Source organism: Petromyzon marinus, chromosome 39 (assembly GCF_048934315.1).
Source record: "Petromyzon marinus isolate PM22_M1 ecotype Great Lakes invasive population chromosome 39, UKy_Petmar_22M1.pri1.0, whole genome shotgun sequence".
Lineage (NCBI taxonomy): Eukaryota > Metazoa > Chordata > Hyperoartia > Petromyzontiformes > Petromyzontidae > Petromyzon > Petromyzon marinus.
In genome coordinates, this window is record NC_133705.1 from 4,265,084 (window position 1) to 4,286,546 (window position 21,463).

The window sequence follows — 21,463 nt, forward strand, 5'->3', positions numbered from 1 at the left end:
CTCACTCTCTGTTTAAAAAATGTTGCTTTGAAGGTTTGGCTGTCAGAATAACTCTCCCAAATAATCAACAGATATTGGTAGTGTGCTGCTATAGATCGCCTAGTGGGAAGGATGTTGAAGCTGCATCTGCACTGAGAGAGCCTTTTGGGGGCCTCCCTAAAGGTGAAATAGTTTTAGTGGGTGATCTAAATTGGAATTGGCTAAACCCGCCGGCCGTGGCCACAAATTTTACAGATGATTTTAACCTGTTTCAATTAATAAATGTCCCCACAAGACCCAACCTAAAACAATCCGGGACAGTCAACTCTGCTTGATGTCCTATTGACAAATGCCCCTCACAATTTCGCACTGACTGTTCTGGGTAATAACCTTAGTGACCACTCCATTTTTTGGGATGAGATCATCAGCCAGACCCAAAGCCCCCCCTAAATTGGTTGAGAAGCACTCTTTGAGGCACTTCAGCACTCAGGCATTTACTAATGATGTGCTTCACTCGGATATTGACAAGGTCTGTGATATCCCCAACCTGACTACGGCTTGGGAGACTTTCAGGTACACGTTTCTCCAAATTCTTAACAAACATGCTCCGTTGGTTAGATTTAAAACCAAAGGCAACCGCCCACCATGGCATGATCCTTTGATTACAAAGCTCATGAAAACTGGGGACAAGGCTTGGGCATGTGCTCAGAAAAAGTAATTTGGTCATTGACTGGCTAGAATACAGGATTTTAAGGAATAAATGCGTCAAAAAAATACGGCATGCAAAAAAGGCCAACTTTTCCTCCAATCTCCTGGAATCACATGGAAATGCCAAGATGTTTTGGAAAACAATCAAATGTATCGAAAAGGCATCCAAAACAGACAATCTGCCCGTTGAGCTTAACCGAAATGGGGAATATTTTTCAGATCCCCAAAAAATAGTTGACAATTTTAACCTTCATTTTTCTGAAGCTGGTAATCTTTTTGATAATGTATTGGTAGTCACCCCTGCTCATGCAAATTCCTTCACCCCTGTCCAAACATGAAACACATTTATTTTCCAGCCAATCCACGAAAGTAATGTTCTGAAACAACTGTCCTACCTCAAAGGGTCCCCCTCTACCAGAGCAGATAGTATTCCCGTCTTTGCTCTACTAACTGTTGGTCACCTAATATACAAACCTATAGCCCATATTTTCAACCTGTCCATCAAAGAAGCATCAGTTCCTCTAGAATGGAAACATTCCTATGTCCGTCCACTTCACAAAGGGGGCCCTAAAGATGATCCCAATAACTACCAACCTATCTCAATTTTGTCCCCATTGATGAAAATGTTTGAAAAATTATTGAACTACCAAATTAGCAGTTTCCTGTCCACCAACAATCTACTACATCTAAAATAATCTGGGTTCCGAAAAAAATACAGCACCACATCTGCTGCATTAGACTCTCTGAATCACATTTACAGTAGCCTTGATAATAAGCAGTAATATGCCTGTCTTTTTCTTAACCTGTCCAAAGCTTTTGATACAGTAGACCACAGCACCCTGCTTAGTAAACTAAGTTGCTTCGGTTTTTCCGAAAACACAGTAAAATGGTTAAAAAATTACCACTTTTCTCGCACCCAAACTGTATTCACAGATGGTTGGAGGTCAAACAGTGTTAAGATAACAAAAGGGGTTCCACAGGGTTCCATCCTTGGCCCCCTCTTGTTCTCTCTTTATGTCAATGACTTGGGCACTGACCTGGATCATTCCAGGGTAAATCTTTTTGCAGATGACACGATACTGATTACTGCTGGCCGCTCTCCGGATGACGTGATTGCTAAGCTCCAGGGTGATTTCAACAAACTGCAACATCACCTAGTTCTTAAATTAGTCCTGAATACCTCCAAAACCAAGGTGCTATGCTTCTCACCGGGACTAAAGCAGGAAGTTATTCTTCCCCAATTACATTCCTTAAATAATTATCAAATAGAGCAAGTCAAGATCTATAAGTTTCTTGGGGTCATCCTGGATTCAAAACTGAATTTTGAAGATCACATTTATTATATTGGTAAAAAGGCAAAAAAATTGGTTTTCTGTATCGACACAAGCACTGCTTCCCCCCTATGTTCCGTTTGGAATTGATAAAAGCTACCATACTGCCTCTACTTGATTACTATGATACTGTGTATAAATCAGCCTCAAGTACTGTACTGAAGAAGCTTCATTCCATCTATCACTCGGCCTTAAGATTTGCATTGAACTGCCCATATAGGACTCACCACTGTGATCTCTACATTGGGTCAAACTTAACATCTCTTAATGTTCGACGGCTTGTGCACCAGATCTTATTTATTTACGATGTACTTGCAAAAAATCCGCAGACTACCTGCTGGATCTCCTCTCTGTTTCAAAGAACAAATTTGACCTCAGGTCTTCGCTCATTTACCAGCTTCACATTCCCTATTGCCGTACAAAAACGGAGGAAGGGCCTTTGCTATTGATGCCCCCAGGGTCTGGAATGCTATTGCCAATAAACTGCAACTTGAATCACTACCTATGAGATCTTCACTCAAAACTGCTCTAGAGGAGTTGTACACCCCTAGCTGCCACTGCTATTCAGTGGCCTAAAATAAAATAAAATGTTTCGCTATTGTTAAAAATTCGGTCACTGTTACATTGCATTTATGGCTTTATTTTGGTGATTTCGAAAAGTTTTTTGGTTTGGCCATGTTTTTGTTTGTTGTAGTATTGAGTTAGACTGATGGCCTTAATCTAAGTTTTGTGGTTGCTGTTGTTTAACTTGCATCCCACTGGGATTTTTGCACAAAGCGTTGGTGTACGGTGCTTTTTCAGAAATATTTTGATGTTTTTTCCTGGATTTTCTGTTTGCACAGTCACATAGTCACTTGAAGATGTTTTCTTGTTCATGTTTTTGTTTTTTGTTTGTTGCGGTTGCACCCGATTCAAGAGCCGAATGGCTCATAGGGCTATACCAAATAAGTGGAAACTGAATAAATGGAACTGAACTGCCTGCCGGAGGAGCTCACCGATGGTGAGCTCCTCACACAATCCATCCTGGTTAAACCCAGGATGGATCGTAGTCAGGCCAGCCTAAATGTTTCTAACCGGTGAAGATGTTCCATTAGCGGGGTCCACGTTTTTCAACCGTAGAGAAGGGAGGGAATGACCGTGGCCGAGAAGACCTGAAGCTTAGTGCAGAGCGACAGACCAGGTAGCTTCCACACAGCGTTACGCAACCGATGAAAATATGTTGCTGCTCGACTGATTCGGAGTGAGACCTCTCCTGTTAAACTGGAGCCAGTCATCAGCACACTGCCCAGATATGGGAAATTCTTCACTCTCTCCACAACTGCCCCATCACCAATTGGGAGTTGTGGGGGTGGAGTGTTCGATGGTACAAAATACCCTGGCAGGTGCTTAGTTTTGGTGGGGCTGATGGTAAGGCCCCACCTCTTAGTGGCAAGCTCCAGGCTTAGCAGCAGCGCCTCCAACTCCTCCTCTGAGTGAGCAGCGATTACCAGATCATCGGGATACATAACATGGTTGAGCAATAGGGAGCCATCCCTTGACCGCACTCGGGCATCGATCAGTCTCCCATTGTATGTGTACCAGATGGAAATTCCTCCGGTACAGCTGTTGAAGGCCTCACAAACTACATCGTTAAAATAGATGTTAAATAATGTGGGAGCCAGAGGACATCCCTGTTGCATCCGAAGGTGTACAGCAAATGGCTTCGACTCCCGGCCACGTAGTTTTACCCACGGCCCGCTCACCATCATGAAGGTCCTTAATGATCGTGAGCAGAGGGTCAGGGACTCCGAAAGCACGAAGAACAACTTAGAGCCCAGGCCTGCTAATGGTATCATAGGCCTTGACCAGGTCAATAAAGCAGAGATGTAGGTCTTGTTGGAATTCCCTACACCTCTGCTGTAGCAGACGGACAGAAAATATGGCATCTGTGCAGGACCGCCCTTTCCTGAAACCGCATTGGGGCTCCTGCAAGCCTCTCCTAAGCGTGCCTAGCAAGGCGATGTTGAATAATCCTTGCCAGGACCTTTCCCAGCACACTGAGGAGTGATGCCCCTGTAGAGGTGTGTGTGCACATACATGCACACACACCTCTATACGTGCACACACGCTTACACATGCACACACTTGCACAGACACACACAGGCGTGCACACACGTGTACACACGTAAGTACACACACACGCACACACGTACACAACAATAATAACAACCGCCATTTGCCACTAAGTGGCGGTGACGTCACCACGGCGCCCGTGCCAGGTTATGTTCTTGTTGAGGCCACGTGAAGTGTCCAACGCCCGCTGGTAGGAGGTCACGGGGTAGACCCAGGTGCCACGGGTCGACTGAGATGACTAGCCGATGCACCACCTGTGCCCCCTACTGTGTCACCACGTACACACACACGTACACACACACGTACACACACTTGCACAGACACACACACACGTGTGTACACAATGTCTCCTCACCGTGCGTGCCGTCAGGTGGACACGTTCAGCGTTGGTGACCTTGTGCGCGTGCTGGATGACGAGGATCGCGTGAAGCAGCTCCAGGTCGGCCACGGCGAGTGGAATGAGGCCATGCGAACGGTCAGTTCCTCCCAACAGCCCCTGTCATGGCAACGTGGAATTTCCACCAACGGGCTTTGGAAATGAGTGCCGCCCCACACTCGGCGGGCAGTTATGAGGTTAGGACGTTGTAATCGCGATCGCGAACCCCGTTCATCCCTCCAGGAGTAATCGCCTGTTTGTATTTTGTCGGAATTGTGTAAGCATGATTGCTTTGCTAAATGGACAGTACCATTATTGTGGATTTTTATGTTGTCCAATGTATCGTAATATCACCGTAACACAGCGATACTACGATACATCCTATCACCGTAGTTGTATCACCGTAACAACGCAGTAACTTTGCAGTCTGGTAAAGGCGACACGGGGGATCTGTACGTGTGTGTGTGTGTGACTAGTGTGTGTGTGTGTGACTAGTGTGTGACTAGTGTGTGTGTGACTAGTGTGTGACTAGTGTGTGTGTGTGTGACTAGTGTGTGACTAGTGTGTGTGTGTGACTAGTGTGTGACTAATGTGTGTGTGTGTGTGTGCCTCAATGATGAGTACCTGGTGCGATGTGTGAACATCGCCACGGTGGAGACGAAGGCGGCCGACCGTGGTGCTCGGCAGCCACCCCCTCGTGCGCCGTTCCACCCTTCATAGGCGCTACTCGCGAGCAGCACTCGCCTCAACAGTCTGTTGAAAGCTATTTGGGGTTCGTTTATTTTGTTGGTGTGCGTGTGTCGACAGGCGGTGGGGCAAGTGGGACAGGTGGTCAAGGTGTACACGGACGGGGACCTGCGTGTGTGCGTGCGGGACAAGGTGTGGACGTTCAATGCGCTGTGCGTGAGCGCTGTGAGACTCGGAGACGTCGACGCCAACAACCTCATGTCCACGGAGCATAGGGAGGGTGGGTGGCACGGGCACACACGGGCACACACGGGCACACACGCACACACGGGCACACACACGCACACACACGCACACACGTGCACACACGCCCACACACGTGCACACACGTGCACACACATGCCCACACACGCACACACGGGCACACACACGCCCACACACGCACACACGCCCACACACGCACACACGCATGCGTGTACACACACACGCACACACGTGCACACACACGTGCACACACACACGTGCACACACGCCCATTACACGCCTATACACGCCCACGCACACGCGCACACGCGCACACACGTGCACACACGTGCACACACACGGGCACACACGCCCACACACGCACATACACGCCCACACACGCACATGTGTGCACACACACGCCCCCACACGCACACACACGCACACACGTGCACACACGCCCACACACGCACACACGTGCGCACACGTGCGCACACGTGCACGCACAACAACAAACAAAAGATTCCCCATAAGTGTTAGCGAGCACTTGTGAGCGCCAGAACGGCACACAAGGCGGGTGGCCAGCCAGCACCATGCCTGGCCACCTTTGTCTCCCTAGTGGCGATGTTTACACAGCGCACCAGGTGCTCATTTGAGGCTGAGTTGACCTAGGGGAGGTGCAGGACCAGTGCAGATGATTGTCACTGGTGTTGGCCATGAGCGTGAATCGAACTCGGGTCGCCAGGTTCGTAGCACAGCGTGCTAACCGCTACACTACCGCTCCCCATTCATATGTAATGAGAGAGCGCCATCCAGTGGGTGCCAGAGGGTAACTGGGTACAGGCACTATTATGTAATCGGCATTCAATCCTAAGAGGGAATAACATCTGGGCCAAAAGTGACGGGCGGAGTCGGGAAGGATGCTTCGGGAACCATCGGGAAGGTTCCTCGAGGGGGCGTGGCTAGAGGCGGAGCCTAGCTCCACCGGGGTGAATATAAGCAGAGGCAGGGGAGGACTCGTGGTCGGTGTGGGGAGCCTTGGGTCGCTGCTCCTCAACTCCTGTCTGCGCCACTGACCGCGTGGCGGGTTCCCCAGCGAGGCTCGTCTCTTCTCTCCGGCGCGCCGCCAGCCAACGGCGACACCGGGGGAGCGGAGCGAACCTCGCTGGTGGGCCAGAGAGAGAGAGAGAGAGACGCTCGTCTCTGATGTTGTGCAAGGGAAACTACCCAGAGACCGAAGGAGCGGAGCTGTGCAGTACCACAGTTAATAAAGAAGCACTCTGACAAAGATCGTCGTGGAAGTCATTTATTACATTGGTGTCAGAAGTGGTCCTTCAATAGAATAAATTTTACCAGTCGCGAGCAATGTCTAAACATCTCAAGAAGAAGAACCCACCTGCAGCGTCTTCCGACGACGATGAGGCGGGGACCCAAGACCTGCCGAGCCCGGGATCTGCGGTCCCGGTCACAGGAACCACGGCTGGTGAGGTTGCTGCACCGGAGGCGGTCGGCGCGGCCGCGGCATCTCCGCCCCAGTGAGCCGAAGACGGCTGGAGGAGGGTGGAGGAGCAGCTAGAGTCGCTGCGGACGGTTCTCCTTCAGGTGTTGTCGCTCGTTGCGACGTCTACAGTGTCGGGGCGTCCACCCGAAGCATCGCCCGGGGATGGCGACAGGAGGTCCGAGGCTGGAGTCTCGGCAGGTTCTCCTATAGAGGCGACGTCCGCCATTACAGGCGCTGAAGAGACGTCCGCAATTTTACGCGCCGAGGATGCCACGCGGCAAGACGCCGCCATTTTGGAAGGAGCGGCGAAGGCGCGGTCGGAGCTCGCCATTTTGGACGGGCCGCGTGGTGTGCAAGGTGCGGGGGCCGCCACGGAGGTGAGACGAGGCGGTGCCGATCGCACCTGACGACTCCCTCATGTTAACGAATTTGTCGCGGCCGGCGGCGACTGGAGCGCCTTCACTTGGAGGTTTGAGGCAGCATTTCGTTCGGTGCGCTGGTCGGAGAGGGAGGCGCTAGTCGCTCTACCGACTGTGTTAGATGACGATGCCCTGGCGGTGTTCAGGTTGATCCCTCCGGACAAGAAGGCAACTTTACAAGGTGCGTATGCCGAGATGGCAGAAGATTACGAGCCACCACCTGACGAAAGTTTATGCAACCTAGGCGAGGGAGTTCCGAGTCACCTCTCGTCGACCGTAGTGCGCTGTTGGCGTTGGCTGCGGCCGCCTACCCTGACGTGAAACAAGAAGCCCTCGACTCGCTTGTTATGGACCGTATGCTGGCTCTGGCGAGGGTCATGGGGGTGGTTTTGCCTGCGTGTGGCCACGATGTACAATCATCCCGTTGGGCCGCCAGGTGTGTTCACGCTCACGAGAGCTTGCAGCGGTGGTCTCAGATGGCGGCATGGACAGGCGACCCTAGTCGGGACGGGGAACTGAAGGGGTGGTCGCCGACCAAAGTCGTCGACATTCCGCCCGCTGACACGTCCTCTGAAGGTGAATCCGCCGCTGCGGTTCCTCTGTGGAATCGAAGACGGGGGGACACTGCACGTCGCCAACGGTTCGAGGGACCACGTCAGCGTGAGGTCTGGGGGGCTCAACGGCCGCCCGTAACCTGCTACCCATGCGGCCGGCTGGGACACTTCGTGGGAATGCCGGAGTCGCCCTCGATCTCCGACTTTGGCTGCTGCTCCGGCTCCTGCTGCTCCTCCGACGGCTCAACCTCCACCTCCACAGGCGAGTCGGTACACGTTGGACACCCGGCCCATTTCGCAACCCCCTGCATCTTATGACATGGGACTCGTTCGTTCACAGCACGATTCGTTTGCTGACGCCATGCAATCGGGTTCGGTTACTTGGCGTTGGCCTAATTCGGTGACACAGTGGAAGAAATGAGCGCGTCGCGTTGTAGCGGCGGCTGCGGGATCCTCGGCGCTGCCTGGTTCGATACAGGGAGTAGACGTTCGCGTCTTAGTTGACACGGGGGCTTCCGCTACGATTATTTCTGATGTTGTTCTTCAATTGCTGTCGATCCCTTATTCTCAAATCCGCCCGGTCATTGGCGCTTGTGTTGCAGCGAATGGGGGTAGCATGGGCATCATTGGGCAGGTGGAAGCCCGCATTGTCATTGGTGATGTGGCCGTATCGGAACCGGTTCTGATTTCTAGGTCGTTGGCTGTGCCCTGCTTGCTTGGTACTGATTTTCTTAGAATGATGCCCGTTAAGATCCTGGTAGATCAGGGTTGCTTGGAAATGCCCTCGGGTCGCACGTTTTTTTTTTGCCATCGCCGTTGTTGCCTTCTTCACCGAGCGCTGCTGTACAAGCCCTCGTTGATGTCACGGTCGAGATTCCACAGGGATACCAAATGCTTGTGCTGTTGCGTTATCGTAAGGGAATCGGATGTGTTGATTCGACGGCTGGGGTCCTTCTGACCCCATCTAATACTGCGACCCGGGGTCTGGCTCTTGTCGGTGCACAGACCATCCTTCGCTCCGGGCAAGCCCCGTTCTTGCAGGTTCTTAACGGGGGCCCGGACGCTGTTGTAGTTCCCGCTGGTACAGTGTTGGCTCATGCCACCACCGCGTTTTTTGACCGCGACGAGGTTGAGCTGCAGCAATTGGTGGGAGCGGCTCACCCTTGTCACATTGCGGATGATCGATGGGCTGCCGCGTTATGTCTTCCGAGCAACGGAACAGATTGCGTTCACTTATATGCGAGTTTTCGGACGTATTTAGTAAGAATGAATTCGATCTAGGTCGTACATCCCTGTTGTCTCACCACATTGATACGGGTGAGGCCAGCCCTATTCGTCAAAATTCGCACCGGTTGAGCCCGGTGGAGAAGGAACGCGTGCAACGAGCGGTCAACGGCATGCTGACCGCCGATATTATTTTCCCGTCTCACAGCCCTGGGGACGCGCCCATTGTGCTCGTCAAGAAGAAGGATGGTAACCTCAGATTTTGCGTTGATTTCCGCAAGTTGAACAAAGTTTCGGTAGCCGACGCATATCCGCTGCCGTGCATGGACGATTGTCTAGACGCCTTGTCCAGGGCGCGATATTTCTCCACTCTCGATTTGTCTTCGGGGTTTTGGCAACTGCCCCTGGACGACTCATCTAAGCCGAAAACCACGTTTCGCACGCCTTGGACTCTTTAAATTTAATTGCCTTCCGATGGGCTTGATTTCGGCTGCGGCTACCTTTCAGCGGCTGATGGAGCTCGTCTTGACCGGCCTACAGTGAGACACTTGTCTCATTTACTTAGACGATGTTATAGTTTTTAGCCGCACTTTTGATGAACATCTTCGGCGGTTGCCCTCCGTTTTCGATAGAATGCGCTTTGCTAACTTGAAATTTAAACCGGCTAAACCTCACTTGCTGCAAAATTCGGTGCGTTATTTGGGTCGCATTGTCAGCTCCGAGGGCATCGCCACGGACCCGGAAAAAAACGGCCTGTGTTCGTGCTTGGCTGACCCCCACGTGTGTGGGTGATGTGCGCAGTTTCGTCGGATTTGTGTTATTACCGTAGGTTTGTGCCGCATTTTGCGTGAACTGCTAAAAATCAGAGATTTAAATGGGGCGTTTTTGGCCCTTTGCGAACGATTGTCAGACGCGCTCACGCTCGAGTATCCAGGGGGCTGGGGGATGAGGTCATTCTCCAGGCCCTTGGAGAATGTTCTGGAAGGGAGGCGTGGCCAGGGGCGGAGTTACCCCTCCAGGATCCTGTATAGAAGCCAGGGCCCCGAGGGGTCCAGCTCAGTCATCGTCCGGCCGAAGACCGAAGAGCCTCACCTGGAGCCCTGAAGAGAAGAGCCCAATGGGCAGAGCCGAACCCCTGGTTAGGGTCGGCTCGAGCTCGTACCAATGAGAGCTCCAGCTTATAACCAGTGAAGACTCAAGAGAAGACTCAAGCCCCAGCAGTGTAGGCGTAGTGATAGCCAGTAAGAGGCGAGCTAGCCCGGGGGACTCCCTACATAGAGCATCGGGTGGAAGGGGCCGTTACCCCTTCGTGTTGTAGTCTGTTGGTGTTGTAATAAACGTGTTGCCTCAAAGTAAGCTCCCTCCAGTTTATTACCCACTACACTTATATGGGTTTTATCTCTAGCCGGGATGGCTAGTCTTTTTATTACGGGGGGGGGGGGGGGGGGGTGATGTAATGAGAGAGCGCCATCCAGTGGGTGCCAGAGGGTAACTGGGTACAGGCACTATTATGTAATCGGCATTCAATCCTAAGAGGGAATAACATCTGGGCCAAAAGTGACGGGCGGAGTCGGGAAGGATGCTTCGGGAACCATCGGGAAGGTTCCTCGAGGGGGCGTGGCTAGAGGCGGAGCCTAGCTCCGCCGGGGTGAATATAAGCAGAGGCAGGGGAGGACTCGTGGTCGGTGTGGGGAGCCTTGGGTCGCTGCTCCTCAACTCCTGTCTGCGCCACTGACCGCGTGGCGGGTTCCCCAGCGAGGCTCGTCTCTTCTCTCCGGTGCGCCGCCAGCCAACGGCGAGACCGGGGGAGCGGAGCGAACTTCGCTGGTGGGCCAGAGAGAGAGAGAGACGCTCGTCTATGGTGTTGTGCAAGGGAAACTACCCAGAGACCGAAGGAGCGAAGGCTGTGCAGTACCACAGTTAATAAAGAAGCACTCTGACAAAGATCGTTGTGGAAGTTGTTTATTACACATACATATAAACAGACGCACACGCATGCTTGCATGCATGCCTACACGCGCACTGACATTCAGTGGGGAGGAATCGTTCAATCGTTTGACCGTGTAGCTTTGAGCCACGGCAAGGAGTCGAACCAGGAGCGGCGTGCACGTGTGCCGTGGTGGCGGTGGCGCAGGGGCAGCCATGGTGTGCCAGAAGGACGGCATGGCGGTGCACGGAGTGGCCACAGAGGACAGCAGCGGCGTGTCGGAGCTGGTGAGCGAGGCGTCGCTCGGCAACGTGGGCAGGGTCGTGGAGATTCTGCAGCGATATCCAGACAAGGTGAGCCACACAAACGTACACACACGCACACACAAATAAAAACACAAATAAAAACACAACAACCGCCATTCACCACTAAGTGGCAGTGACGTCACCATGACACCTGTGCCAGGCTATGTGCACGTTGAGGCCACGTGAAGTGTCGAACGCCCGCTGGCAGGAAGTCACGGGGCAAACCCAGGTGCCACGGGTCGACTGACTGAGATGACCGAAATGACTGGCTGATGCACCACCTATGCCCCCTACTGCGCCAACTTGCTGTGCTTTAGCCACCCGGCGCTCCGCTCGTTGTGAGCGTCGCTCCTCCGCCCTCCGTTGCTGTTGGAGGGCGACTGCCTCCAACTGCCCAGTAGCGTCCTTCACAAGCCTCCTCCACAGAGGCCGATCTTGACACCGCTGGTACCAGTCATCGGCAAGTCCACTCAGCTCCACATCTTCCTGTACCACATCACTCCATCTCTTCTCTAGCCCATGCCGCGCCAATTTAGCGGAGGGCACAGATGATGCATCTGCCAGCCATCTCATTCGGTCACATCCCCGTGACATCCTGCCAACGAGGCTTCTGCACATCACGCAACGGCCTCAGAGTGTACCTAGCCTGGCACAAGCACCGTAGCGACATTGCCGCCACTCGGTGACGAACGGCTGCTGTTGTTGTTTTAGTAGTACACGTGTGTCTGTTTGTGTATGTGTGTGCGTGTGTGTGTCTGAACCGGTCCTGGGCCTCCCCTAGGTCGACTCAGCCTCAAATGAGTACCTGGTGCAGTGTGTAAACATCACCACTGGGGAGACAAAGGCGGTCGGACGTGGTGCTGGCCACCCACCCCCTCGTGTATTGTTCCAGCCTTCATCGGTGCTCGCGAACAGCACTTGCCCCTACAGTCTGTTAAGGCTATACGGGGGATCTTTGTCTTTTATGTGTGTATGTTGGGAACAGGAGTGCAGCGGTTAGCGCGCTGCCCTCCGAACCCGGCGACCCGAATTCGATTCCTCCTCCTACTCCTCCCTCTCCTCTCTTTCCTCCCTCTTCTCCCACTCACTATTCCAATAGGAGTTTGAAGATTGTGCAAATATAATTGTCGTTAAACCCACCACTACCCGCCGCAGCTACTTAGTAAGGAGTTCGTCACGTAAACAAAGTGTGCCAGTGCGTTACTAATTCAGCACACCGGTCGTGTGTTAGAGAGTAAACCAAATACAACATTATTTAAACTGGTCCTGGGCCTCAACATTGCCACCTACCCCCTCGTCTGCCACAGTGCCGGCCTTCACAGATGCTACTCGCTAACAGCACTTGCCCCAGCAGTCTGTTAAGGCTACTCGGGGGGGTCTTTGTCTTCCTGCAGGTGGACGGACGGAGCCAGGGAAAGACTGCACTGCAGGTGGCGTCCTTCACGGGCCACGGGGCCCTGCTGGACGCCCTGCTCCGCGCGGGGGCCCGCACGGACGTGCGCGACGACGAGGGTGACGCCGCGCTGCACTACGCCGCCTTCGGGTGAGTGCCGCTCCGCCGGCTCTGACCCCCACTGGCACGTGTGGGCGGGCCGGCAGGCGGGGGGAGTTGGCAATGGCGGCACCGCCGGGAAGACGAAGGACGGCCCCGGTATTCTTGGCCGCGGCACGGCTCAGGATTGGCTCTGGCCGCAGTGAGTCGGCTCAGAGGCACCACGCTTCACTTGAGCCAGCTCTGAGCACGGTCCCAGCCGTGCTCAGGATTCTTACGAGCATGAGCCCCGAGCCACAGCCGAGGCGCTCACTCACCCAGTCTTTGGGAATCACCGAGCAGTTCAGGCCAGAGCTGAGTATTAGAGGCTGAACCAAAGCTGAGCCTGAGTGTTAGAAGCTGAGCCACAGCCGAGCCTGAGTATTAGAGGGCGAGCGAAAGCTGAGCCTGAGTGTTGGAGGCCGAGCCAGAGCTGAGCCTGAGTGTTGGAGGCCGAGCCTAGAACTGCTTCACAGTTGCTTAGGAACACCTGGAGACTGACAGGGGCTGATTTGAAAAAAAGACCTGACTTTACTGAGAATAAACTAAACTAAAACTATTTTTTTAACCAGATAAGGACCACTGAGCTATGTAGCTCTTTTTCAGAAGCGACGTTGTTTATCACAAATGATAACTCAACAAAATGGCTTATCCTCACGTGGACATTTATAGCAGCCAAATACTCTAAATTTGGACTGTCTTGGGTTTCAACTAGACCAAGTTCAGATAACTAGTAATACATGCGCCACTGACTCTGTCTGATTAGGAAAGTTAGGATTGATGGGGCCTGGTTAATTAAAAATTACCAAATGTCCCGTTTTGGCTGGGACAGTTGCAGTGGATTCAGTAAACCTCTCCCGGTGTCCTGAAGCTCCTGTGAAAATCTGCCTTCATTGGCGGTTTAAAATGTTCTGGACCTCATGCTCAACTCGCAACGACTTGGGCAAAGGGCGGAGCTGACTGAGCGGTGGGCAGGGCTACCTGAGTAGTGGGCAGTGCTGGCGACCGAGTGGGAAGGGCTATGTCAGAGTGGGCGGTGCTGGTGACCGAGTGGGCAGGGTTACGTCAAAGTGGGCGGTGCTTGCGACCGAGTGGGCAGGGCTACGTCAAAGTGGGCGGTGCTAGCAACCGAGTGGGCAGGGCTACATCAAAGTGGGCGGTGCTGGCGACCGAGTGGGGAGGGCGACGTCAAAGTGGGCGGTGCTGGCGACCGAGTGGGCAGGGCTACGTCAAAGTGGGTGGTGCTGGCGACCGAGTGGGCAGGGCGATGTCAAAGTGGGCGGTGCTGGAGACCGAGTGGGCAGGGCTACATTAAAGCAGGCGGTGCTGGCGACCGAGTGGGCAGGGCGATGTCAAAGTGGGCGGTGCTGGCGACCGAGTGGGCAGGGCTACTTCAAAGTGGGCGGTGCTGGCGACCGAGTGGGCAGGGCTACATGACAGTGGGCAGGACAGATCAGGGAAGGAGCTGACGGCTCACTGCGTGTCCCAGTTGAGTCCGATACTATGCTGCTCGCCACGCAGTGGCGACGTGGCTTGGATTTGGCCTTGCCAGGTCAACACTCGTGTCGTAGGGTGCTGTGTGGTGCCAGCCTCAATGGGCGCTTGTTAATGACCTTCCCCTTCACCCCCACGCAGCAACCGCGCGGCGGCGGCGACGGCGCTGCTGGGCGCCGGTGCTAACGTGGACGCGGCCAACAAAGCGAGCACCACCGCGCTGCACGTGGCGGCGAGCATCGGGCACACGGACGTGGTGATGGCCCTGCTGGCTCACCGAGCCGACGTCAACGCGCAGGTGAGCGACAAGGACCTCCAAGCGCGTGCGGGGAGGCGGACAGATGCGCGCAGCTAAGTGGACAGACCTGACAGACGGACGCACACGGACGGACCGGTTAGTGAACAGACGAATGAATAGAGACGGACAGATACACAGGTGGATGATTGGAGACAGGTGGAGAGACTAACAGGAAACACGAGCGAATGGAAAGACAAACGGATGCAAACGTAAATGGAGCTATGGGTTTGGCCAAATTCTCACCCGTGTGCCCCTTACGTCCCTACACTGTGCCACCCACGCCCACTCCCCTCACTCCTTTCGTGATCCCGTGCCCTCCCCCCCCCCTCCTCTGTCACCCGCCGGCGGTGGTGCGGCCAGGACGTGGACGGCGACACACCGCTGCACGAGGCGATCTCGCGCCACCACCGTGACGTGGTGGAGCAGCTGAGCGCAGTGCCCACCGCTGACTTCTCCCTGCGCAACCGCCGCGGCTTCAACTTGCTCCACCAGGCGGCACTTAAGGGCAGTGCCATGTGAGTTGCCGCGTGAGGGAGTGCGTGTGTGAACATGAGTGCGTTTGTGTGCGTGCGTGCGTGTATTTGTGCGTGCGAATGTTATGAGCACACTGTCCGTACCTGGGCAGTTCCTCCGGCAGGCAGGGCGACGTTGGCTGGGTCATGTAGCCCGCATTCCCAGACACAGCATGCCTAAACATACTTTGTTTGGCGGGATAAAGGGGGCTAAACGGGTGTGGCATGGGCTAGAGAAGAGATGAAGTGATGTGGTACAAGAGGATGTGGAGCAGAGTGGACTTGCCGATGACTGGTATCAGCGGTGTCAAGGTCGGCCTCTGTGGAGGAGGCTCAAGAATGACGCTACTGGGCAGTTTGGGGCAGTCGCCTTCCAGCAACAACGGAGGGCGCAGGAGCGGCGCTCAGGACGAGTGCCAGGCGGCTACAACGCAGCAAATTGACACAGTCGGGGGCACAGGTGGTACATCGGCCAGTCATTTCAGTCAGTCAACCCGTCGTATCTGGGTCTGTCCCGTGACTTCCTGCCAGCGGGCCTTAACGTGCACATATTCTGGCACAAGCGCCGTGACGTCAATGGCACTTAGTGGCGAATGGCAGTTGTTGTGTGCGTGCGTGTGTGTGTGGGGAGCAGTAGTTTAGCGATAGGCGCGCTACGCTATGAACCCAGCGAGCCGAGTTCAATTCCCGCTCGCGGCCAACACCATTGAAGATAATTTTAACCGGTCCTGGGCTTTCCCTTGGTCGACTCAACCTCAAATGAGGACCTGCTGCGGTGTATAGTAAACATCGACACTAGGGAAACAAAGGCGGCCGGGCGTGGTGCTGGCCACCCACTCCCTCGTGTCCCTTTCCGGCCTTCATAGGTGCACCCGAACACCGCTTGCCCCAACAGGCTATACGGGGGATCTTGGTCTTTGTGTGAGAGCGGGTGTGATTGGGTGTGATTGGCTGAGCGTCTGCACGCAGGTGGCACGCACGTCTTGTGACCCTGACTGCTGACCCTGACGTTTGAGCCATGCCACTCGTACAACCTGGTCTCTTGAGTTCTCCCCTAGGTTAAACAAAATCAACTTGAGAACCTCCGACCCTCCACGCACCACAGAGCCACGCACAAGATCCTGGGTCGCGCGCGGCAGCTGGTGGACGTCAAGAAGGATGACGGCTTCGCCCCCATACACCTCGCCGCCCTCAACAACCATCAAGAGGTCGCCCGCCTACTCATTGCAGAGGTGGGTTGCCCCTCTGCGCGCCTCAATGACGCAGCTTCGATATTCTGGCCGTCACACGACCTCGGTGAGTGTGGGCTTGGTGTCGGCCGAGTGTCAGCCGACACGGCCATTGTGAATCAATTCAGCGAGAATGAGAGACACCCAGCCCCAGGCATCGTGGGGTGGGTGGACAACCCCCATGATCCCTTCACGTGGCCTATTGCCAAAGTGTCATGCAGGTTCGACTCCTGGCCGTGATGCAGGACTCTAGTGGCGGTTTGTGCCGGCTTGTCTCCGACACGGCCACTGTGAACCTTCCACTTCCTCCATCTGTACGACTCGCGCTCTGGGAACGATTGCTTAAGGGCGCTTTATAACTTTAAATTGTTATTGCTGTAGAAAAAAAGGAGAGCAAGCCTTTGACCGCAGGTGTCTGAGACAGATGTGAGGAATATCTTGGCAAGATACGATGAGCAGTGCAGACGTGCAGCAGAGAATGGGGCAGGGGTGGTAAGTGTTGGAGATAAGGCTAGGCAACCTCAGGTGCATTTAACACAGTTGGCTACGTACAGTGCGAAAGAAGTTCAACGTCCATACGTGCGTGTGCACAATCGCAGCAGCGCTGCGTGAGACGTACGTGCCGGATGGGTGAGAGCCGATTTACCGAGATTGGACATTGAAGCGGTCTCCACGACCGAGGGAAAGAAAATACCGAAGACCAGATTGTGGGAATGCTGTTAGAACAGACCTATAGGGCCTCTGTGAGTTAGTGGGTCTCTGTGTCAGTTTGTGGGTCTCTATGTGAGTTTGTGGGTGTCTTTGTGAATTTGTAGGTCTCTGTGAGTCTGTGGGGTTTTTTCGTGCCTGTGGGTCTCCATATGAGTCTGTGAGTCTCTATGTGAGTCTGTGGGGCTCTATGTGAGTCTGTGGGTATCTATGTGAGTCTGTGGGTCTCTATGTGAGTCTGTGGGTCTCTATGTGAGTCTGTGGGTCTCTGTGTAAGTATGTGGGTTTCTGTGTGAGTCTGTGGGTCTCTGTGTAAGTCTGTGGGTCTATATGTGAGTCTGTGGTTCTCTATGTGAGTCTGTGGGTCTTTATAAAAGTCTGTGCATCTCTATGTGAGTCTATGGGTTTCTATATAAGTCTCTGGTGCTCTCTGTAAGTTTGTGGGTCTCTGTGTGAGTCTGTGGGTCTCTATGTGGGTCTCCACGTGAGTCTATGGGTCTCTGTGCGAGTGTGGGTCTCTGAGTCTATCTAAGGTCAGGATGAATACGGTCGGGGCAGATCTTGGAGGTCGCCGCTTGTCTCCTGCACAGCAGCTGGGGGATCTGGCGGGGGTGGGGCGGGGGTTGCGTAGAACGCGTTTGTGTTGCGACGAGGTTCCGCGGCGGTGGCGGCGGTGGCACCGACGGCTCCGCCCGCGCCCACATCGTCTCGATCCCCCACCCCGTTGCCTCGCCCCGCCGCGGCGCGCCCAGGGCCAGTGCGACGTGGACGTGCGGACGAACCGGGCGCAGACGCCGCTGCTGCTCGCCGTGCTGCAGGGCCACGTTGAGCTGGTGCAGCTGCTGGTGGCGGAGCGCTGCGACGTGAACGCGCGTGACGAGGACGGCGACACGGCGCTGCACCTCGCGCTGGGCCCCATGCGTGCGGCCATGGCGCCCGCAGGGGTCGCCGGAGTCGCCGGAGGGTCGGGCGGCGGCGGCGGCGGCGGCGGCGGTGCCGCCGGTGCGGCCGGCACTGGGCAGTGCGCCCAGTCTTCTACTCGCGCCGCCAACGACTCGCTCGTCAACCGGGTGAGCCGCTGGGGAAGACGGTGACTTTGCGGGGATCCGTGGGGTTTCCTCGCGCGTTCGCTAGTGCTTGTGCAATGTGCGTGTGTGCGCACGTGTTTGTTGTTGTCGGGAGCGGTGGCGTAGCGGTTAGCGCTACGCTACCGCTACAAACCTGGCGACCCGAGTTCAATTCCCGCTCATGGCCAACATCAGTGACGAATATCTAAACCGGTCCTGGGCCTCCCCTAGGTAGACTCAGCCTCAAATGAGTACCTAGTTCGGTATGTAAACATCGCCACTGGGGAAGCAAAGGCGGTTGGGTTGTGGGACTAGCCCACCCCTTCCCTCGTGTGCCATGCCGGCCTTCATAGGTGCTCGCTAACAGCACTTTCCCCAACAGTCTGTTGAGGCTATACGGGGAATCTTTGTTTTTGTTGTTGTACGTTGAACTTGTATCACACCGTACGTAGCCCATGCCGTATTCGTTGGAGGTGCGGGGCGTGGGAAGGGATAGCGCCCCACGCTGCGAACCCGGCGTGACCCGAGTTTGATTCTCGCTCTCGGCCAACGTCGGTGACGAATGTCTGGACCGGTCCTGGGGCCACCCTCTCCCCTAGCCCGCACCTCCGATTCGCCCGCTTGGCTACGTACGGAGGGAAAGCAGTTCAACAAATGAGTGCTCGTTGCGGTGTGTTGACCTCCAGCAGTGGGAAGACAAAGGTGGCCGAGCGTGGCGTTCGACCGCTTCGCCACGTCCGTGCGCCGCGCCAGCCTTAACAGGCGTTCGCTAACAATGCCCGGCTACAGCGTTGTGGGGGATCTCCCGTCCCTGTGTGCAGCTGAAGAGCACGGGGCTGCTGGGCCCCACGGACCCGACGACGGGCGCCGCCATCGCCTGCTTCCTGGCGCAGGAGGGCGCCGACATCGCGTTGCCCAACGTGCGCGGAAAGGCGCCGCTCGACCTCGTGCACGACCCCCGCCTGGCGCAGCTGCTCAAGGACTTCGCTGACTGGTGCGATGGGCGAAGGTGTTCCCCCCCGCCCCCCCCCCCCCCTGTGTAGCCTTTAAAGACAAAGATACACGCGGACACACACAGAGACACACAGACGCACACAAAAACAAATATTCCCCGTGCGTGGCCTTTACATACTTTTGGGGCAAGTAGGCGGCCAGCACCACGCGCAGCCGCTTTCAGCACAAAGACACACGGGGACACACACAGACAAAGATCCCCCTATAGCCTTAACAGGCTTTAGGGGCGGGTGCTGTTAGCGAGCAGCACCGATGAAGATCGCCACTGTTGCACACAAAGGGGGTGGGTGGCCAGCGCCACGCCCGGCCGCCTTAATTACGAAGAAAAAGGCACAGCCACACACACACAAAAGACACAACAAGCGCACAGACACGCATGGACCGCGACTGGCACGGTCACGCGGCTCGTCTCTCTCGCGCAGGGCCCAGCAGGCTCGGCGGGAGGCCACGCTCGCCGGTGGCGGCGCGGGGCCGTCGGCGGGGCCGTCGGCGGGGCCGTCGGCGGGGCCGCCGCTGCAGTGTCTCGCCGGGAGCCACGCGCCCAGCCCGCGCCGCGTGCCCCCTCCCAACCCGCCCAACACCGTCACCAACCTGGCCATGGTGACGCCGTCGCCCCAGCAGCCCCCGGTGATGGTTGCGGTGGCGGCGGCGGCGGCGGCGCCGGCGGCGGCGGCGATAGCAGTGGCGGAGCACGCCGAGTGCCTGGTGTGCAACGAGGTGGCGGCGCTGGTGCGCTTCTTGCCGTGCGAGCACAGCGTCGCGTGCGAAGGTGCGGCAGCAACATCGCGGCTGAGGCCATGTTGCTCCCCGAGCTCGCTTGCCCGCTCGTTTGTTCACGCGCTCGCTTGTTTGTTCACTCGTTTGTTCACGATTTTTTTTCTGTTGCCCGCTGCTGCACTTCCCTGCTCGCTTGCTTGCTCGTTCATGAATTAATTCGCCTACTGAATTAATTCATGAACGAACAAATTTCGCTCAGGCATTCACTCGCTCTCTTAATTGTTCTCTCATCCGCCCACTCACTTGCACGCTCGTTCACTTGTTTGTTCACCTGTGTGTGGGTGTGTGGGTGTGTGGGTGTGTGCTCGCTAACAGCACTTGCTCCACCAGTCTGTTAAGGCTACACGGGGGATTTTTGTTCTTGCCACATTAACCTGACTCCTGCTCTTCTCCCCCCCCCCCCCACCGCACTCACCCTTACAGAGTGCACAGTGAAGATGAAGAAATGCATTTCGTGCCAAGTGACCATTGTCAAGAAGTTGCGATCAGGTGAGTGGTGACATCTCTACGCTCCTCCTCCACCACTTAGGGTGGTGCACTGCTCGCTGCTCGAGATCCCAGCGATAGCTTCCCCATCGCGTCTCTGTGATCACGACGCCCGACAACAGCACGAATGGAATAGAATGGAATAGAATGTGCGAAAAAGGGAATGTTTGGTTTATTTGTTTCAAACGAGGAAGGAAAAAGTCGCGCGTACGCGTTGGCGGCGTTGACGCACACGCGCTCGCGTGCACGTGTAACCCGGCATTATGGAAGCAGCGAGGATTGTCGGATCTCTCAATGTCACAGCAACTGCCTTCCCGCGGGTGGGCGTCGAGGAGTATCCATACCAGGAGAAGGCAGTGCGGCAAAGTGCGGGCTTATCATCATGCGACCCTTCTGTGTGGGATAGAGTGTTGCCCCCTCGCTCACACGGCTACAGTTTCCTCCCACATGTATGAATGTGCCTTAATTGATTGAGAACACCTTGATGCATAGGGGACTGCAGAGCTTGGGGAAGCGCTGCTATAGTCGGCTCCCCGCCTGGCTGCTGCCTTCCTGCTCGACTGCAGTTCCTTGTGAGATGCAGGTGGCACGAACGACGCCATATACAACTTGTTTTTTTAAAAAACCTTATGTAGTGCTTTCCAGCATTCATTTGCCCTTAAAAGTTTTTTTTTTCGAATGGGTGCGGCCTATCTTGAACATCTGTTCGTTTGTTCCACTGTCCCTCTATCCATTTGTCCATGCAACTGTCCGTCCATCCATCCGGTCATCCACCCATACGTTTGTCCATCTGCCCATCCATCCATTTGTCTGTTTATCCATTTCTTCATCCATCCATTTGTCCATGCAACTGTCTGTCCGTCCGGTCATCCATCCGTACGTTTATCCATTTATCCATCCGTCCATTTGTCTGTCCATGTTTCCATTTTTCCGACTATCCACCCATCCATCCATTTGTCCATGTAACTTGTCCGTTCATCC

At 55.2% G+C, this 21,463-nt stretch overlaps 1 protein-coding gene across 2 annotated transcripts in view; it reads left to right on the top strand.

The window, feature by feature from the left end:
• The window catches only part of MIB2 (MIB E3 ubiquitin protein ligase 2), a 61,526-nt gene that overhangs the window by 37,157 nt on the left and 2,906 nt on the right, over positions 1-21,463 (top strand). For both annotated transcript variants that reach the window (XM_032968441.2, XM_076072832.1), the window contains 11 exons: positions 4,501-4,605; positions 5,314-5,473; positions 11,269-11,414; positions 12,761-12,909; positions 14,533-14,689; positions 15,050-15,204; positions 16,307-16,433; positions 17,891-18,208; positions 19,027-19,199; positions 19,642-19,988; positions 20,420-20,485. In XM_032968441.2, coding sequence (XP_032824332.2) covers positions 4,501-4,605; positions 5,314-5,473; positions 11,269-11,414; positions 12,761-12,909; positions 14,533-14,689; positions 15,050-15,204; positions 16,307-16,433; positions 17,891-18,208; positions 19,027-19,199; positions 19,642-19,988; positions 20,420-20,485 — 1,903 coding nt within the window. The remainder of the gene's footprint in view (positions 1-4,500; positions 4,606-5,313; positions 5,474-11,268; positions 11,415-12,760; positions 12,910-14,532; positions 14,690-15,049; positions 15,205-16,306; positions 16,434-17,890; positions 18,209-19,026; positions 19,200-19,641; positions 19,989-20,419; positions 20,486-21,463) is intronic.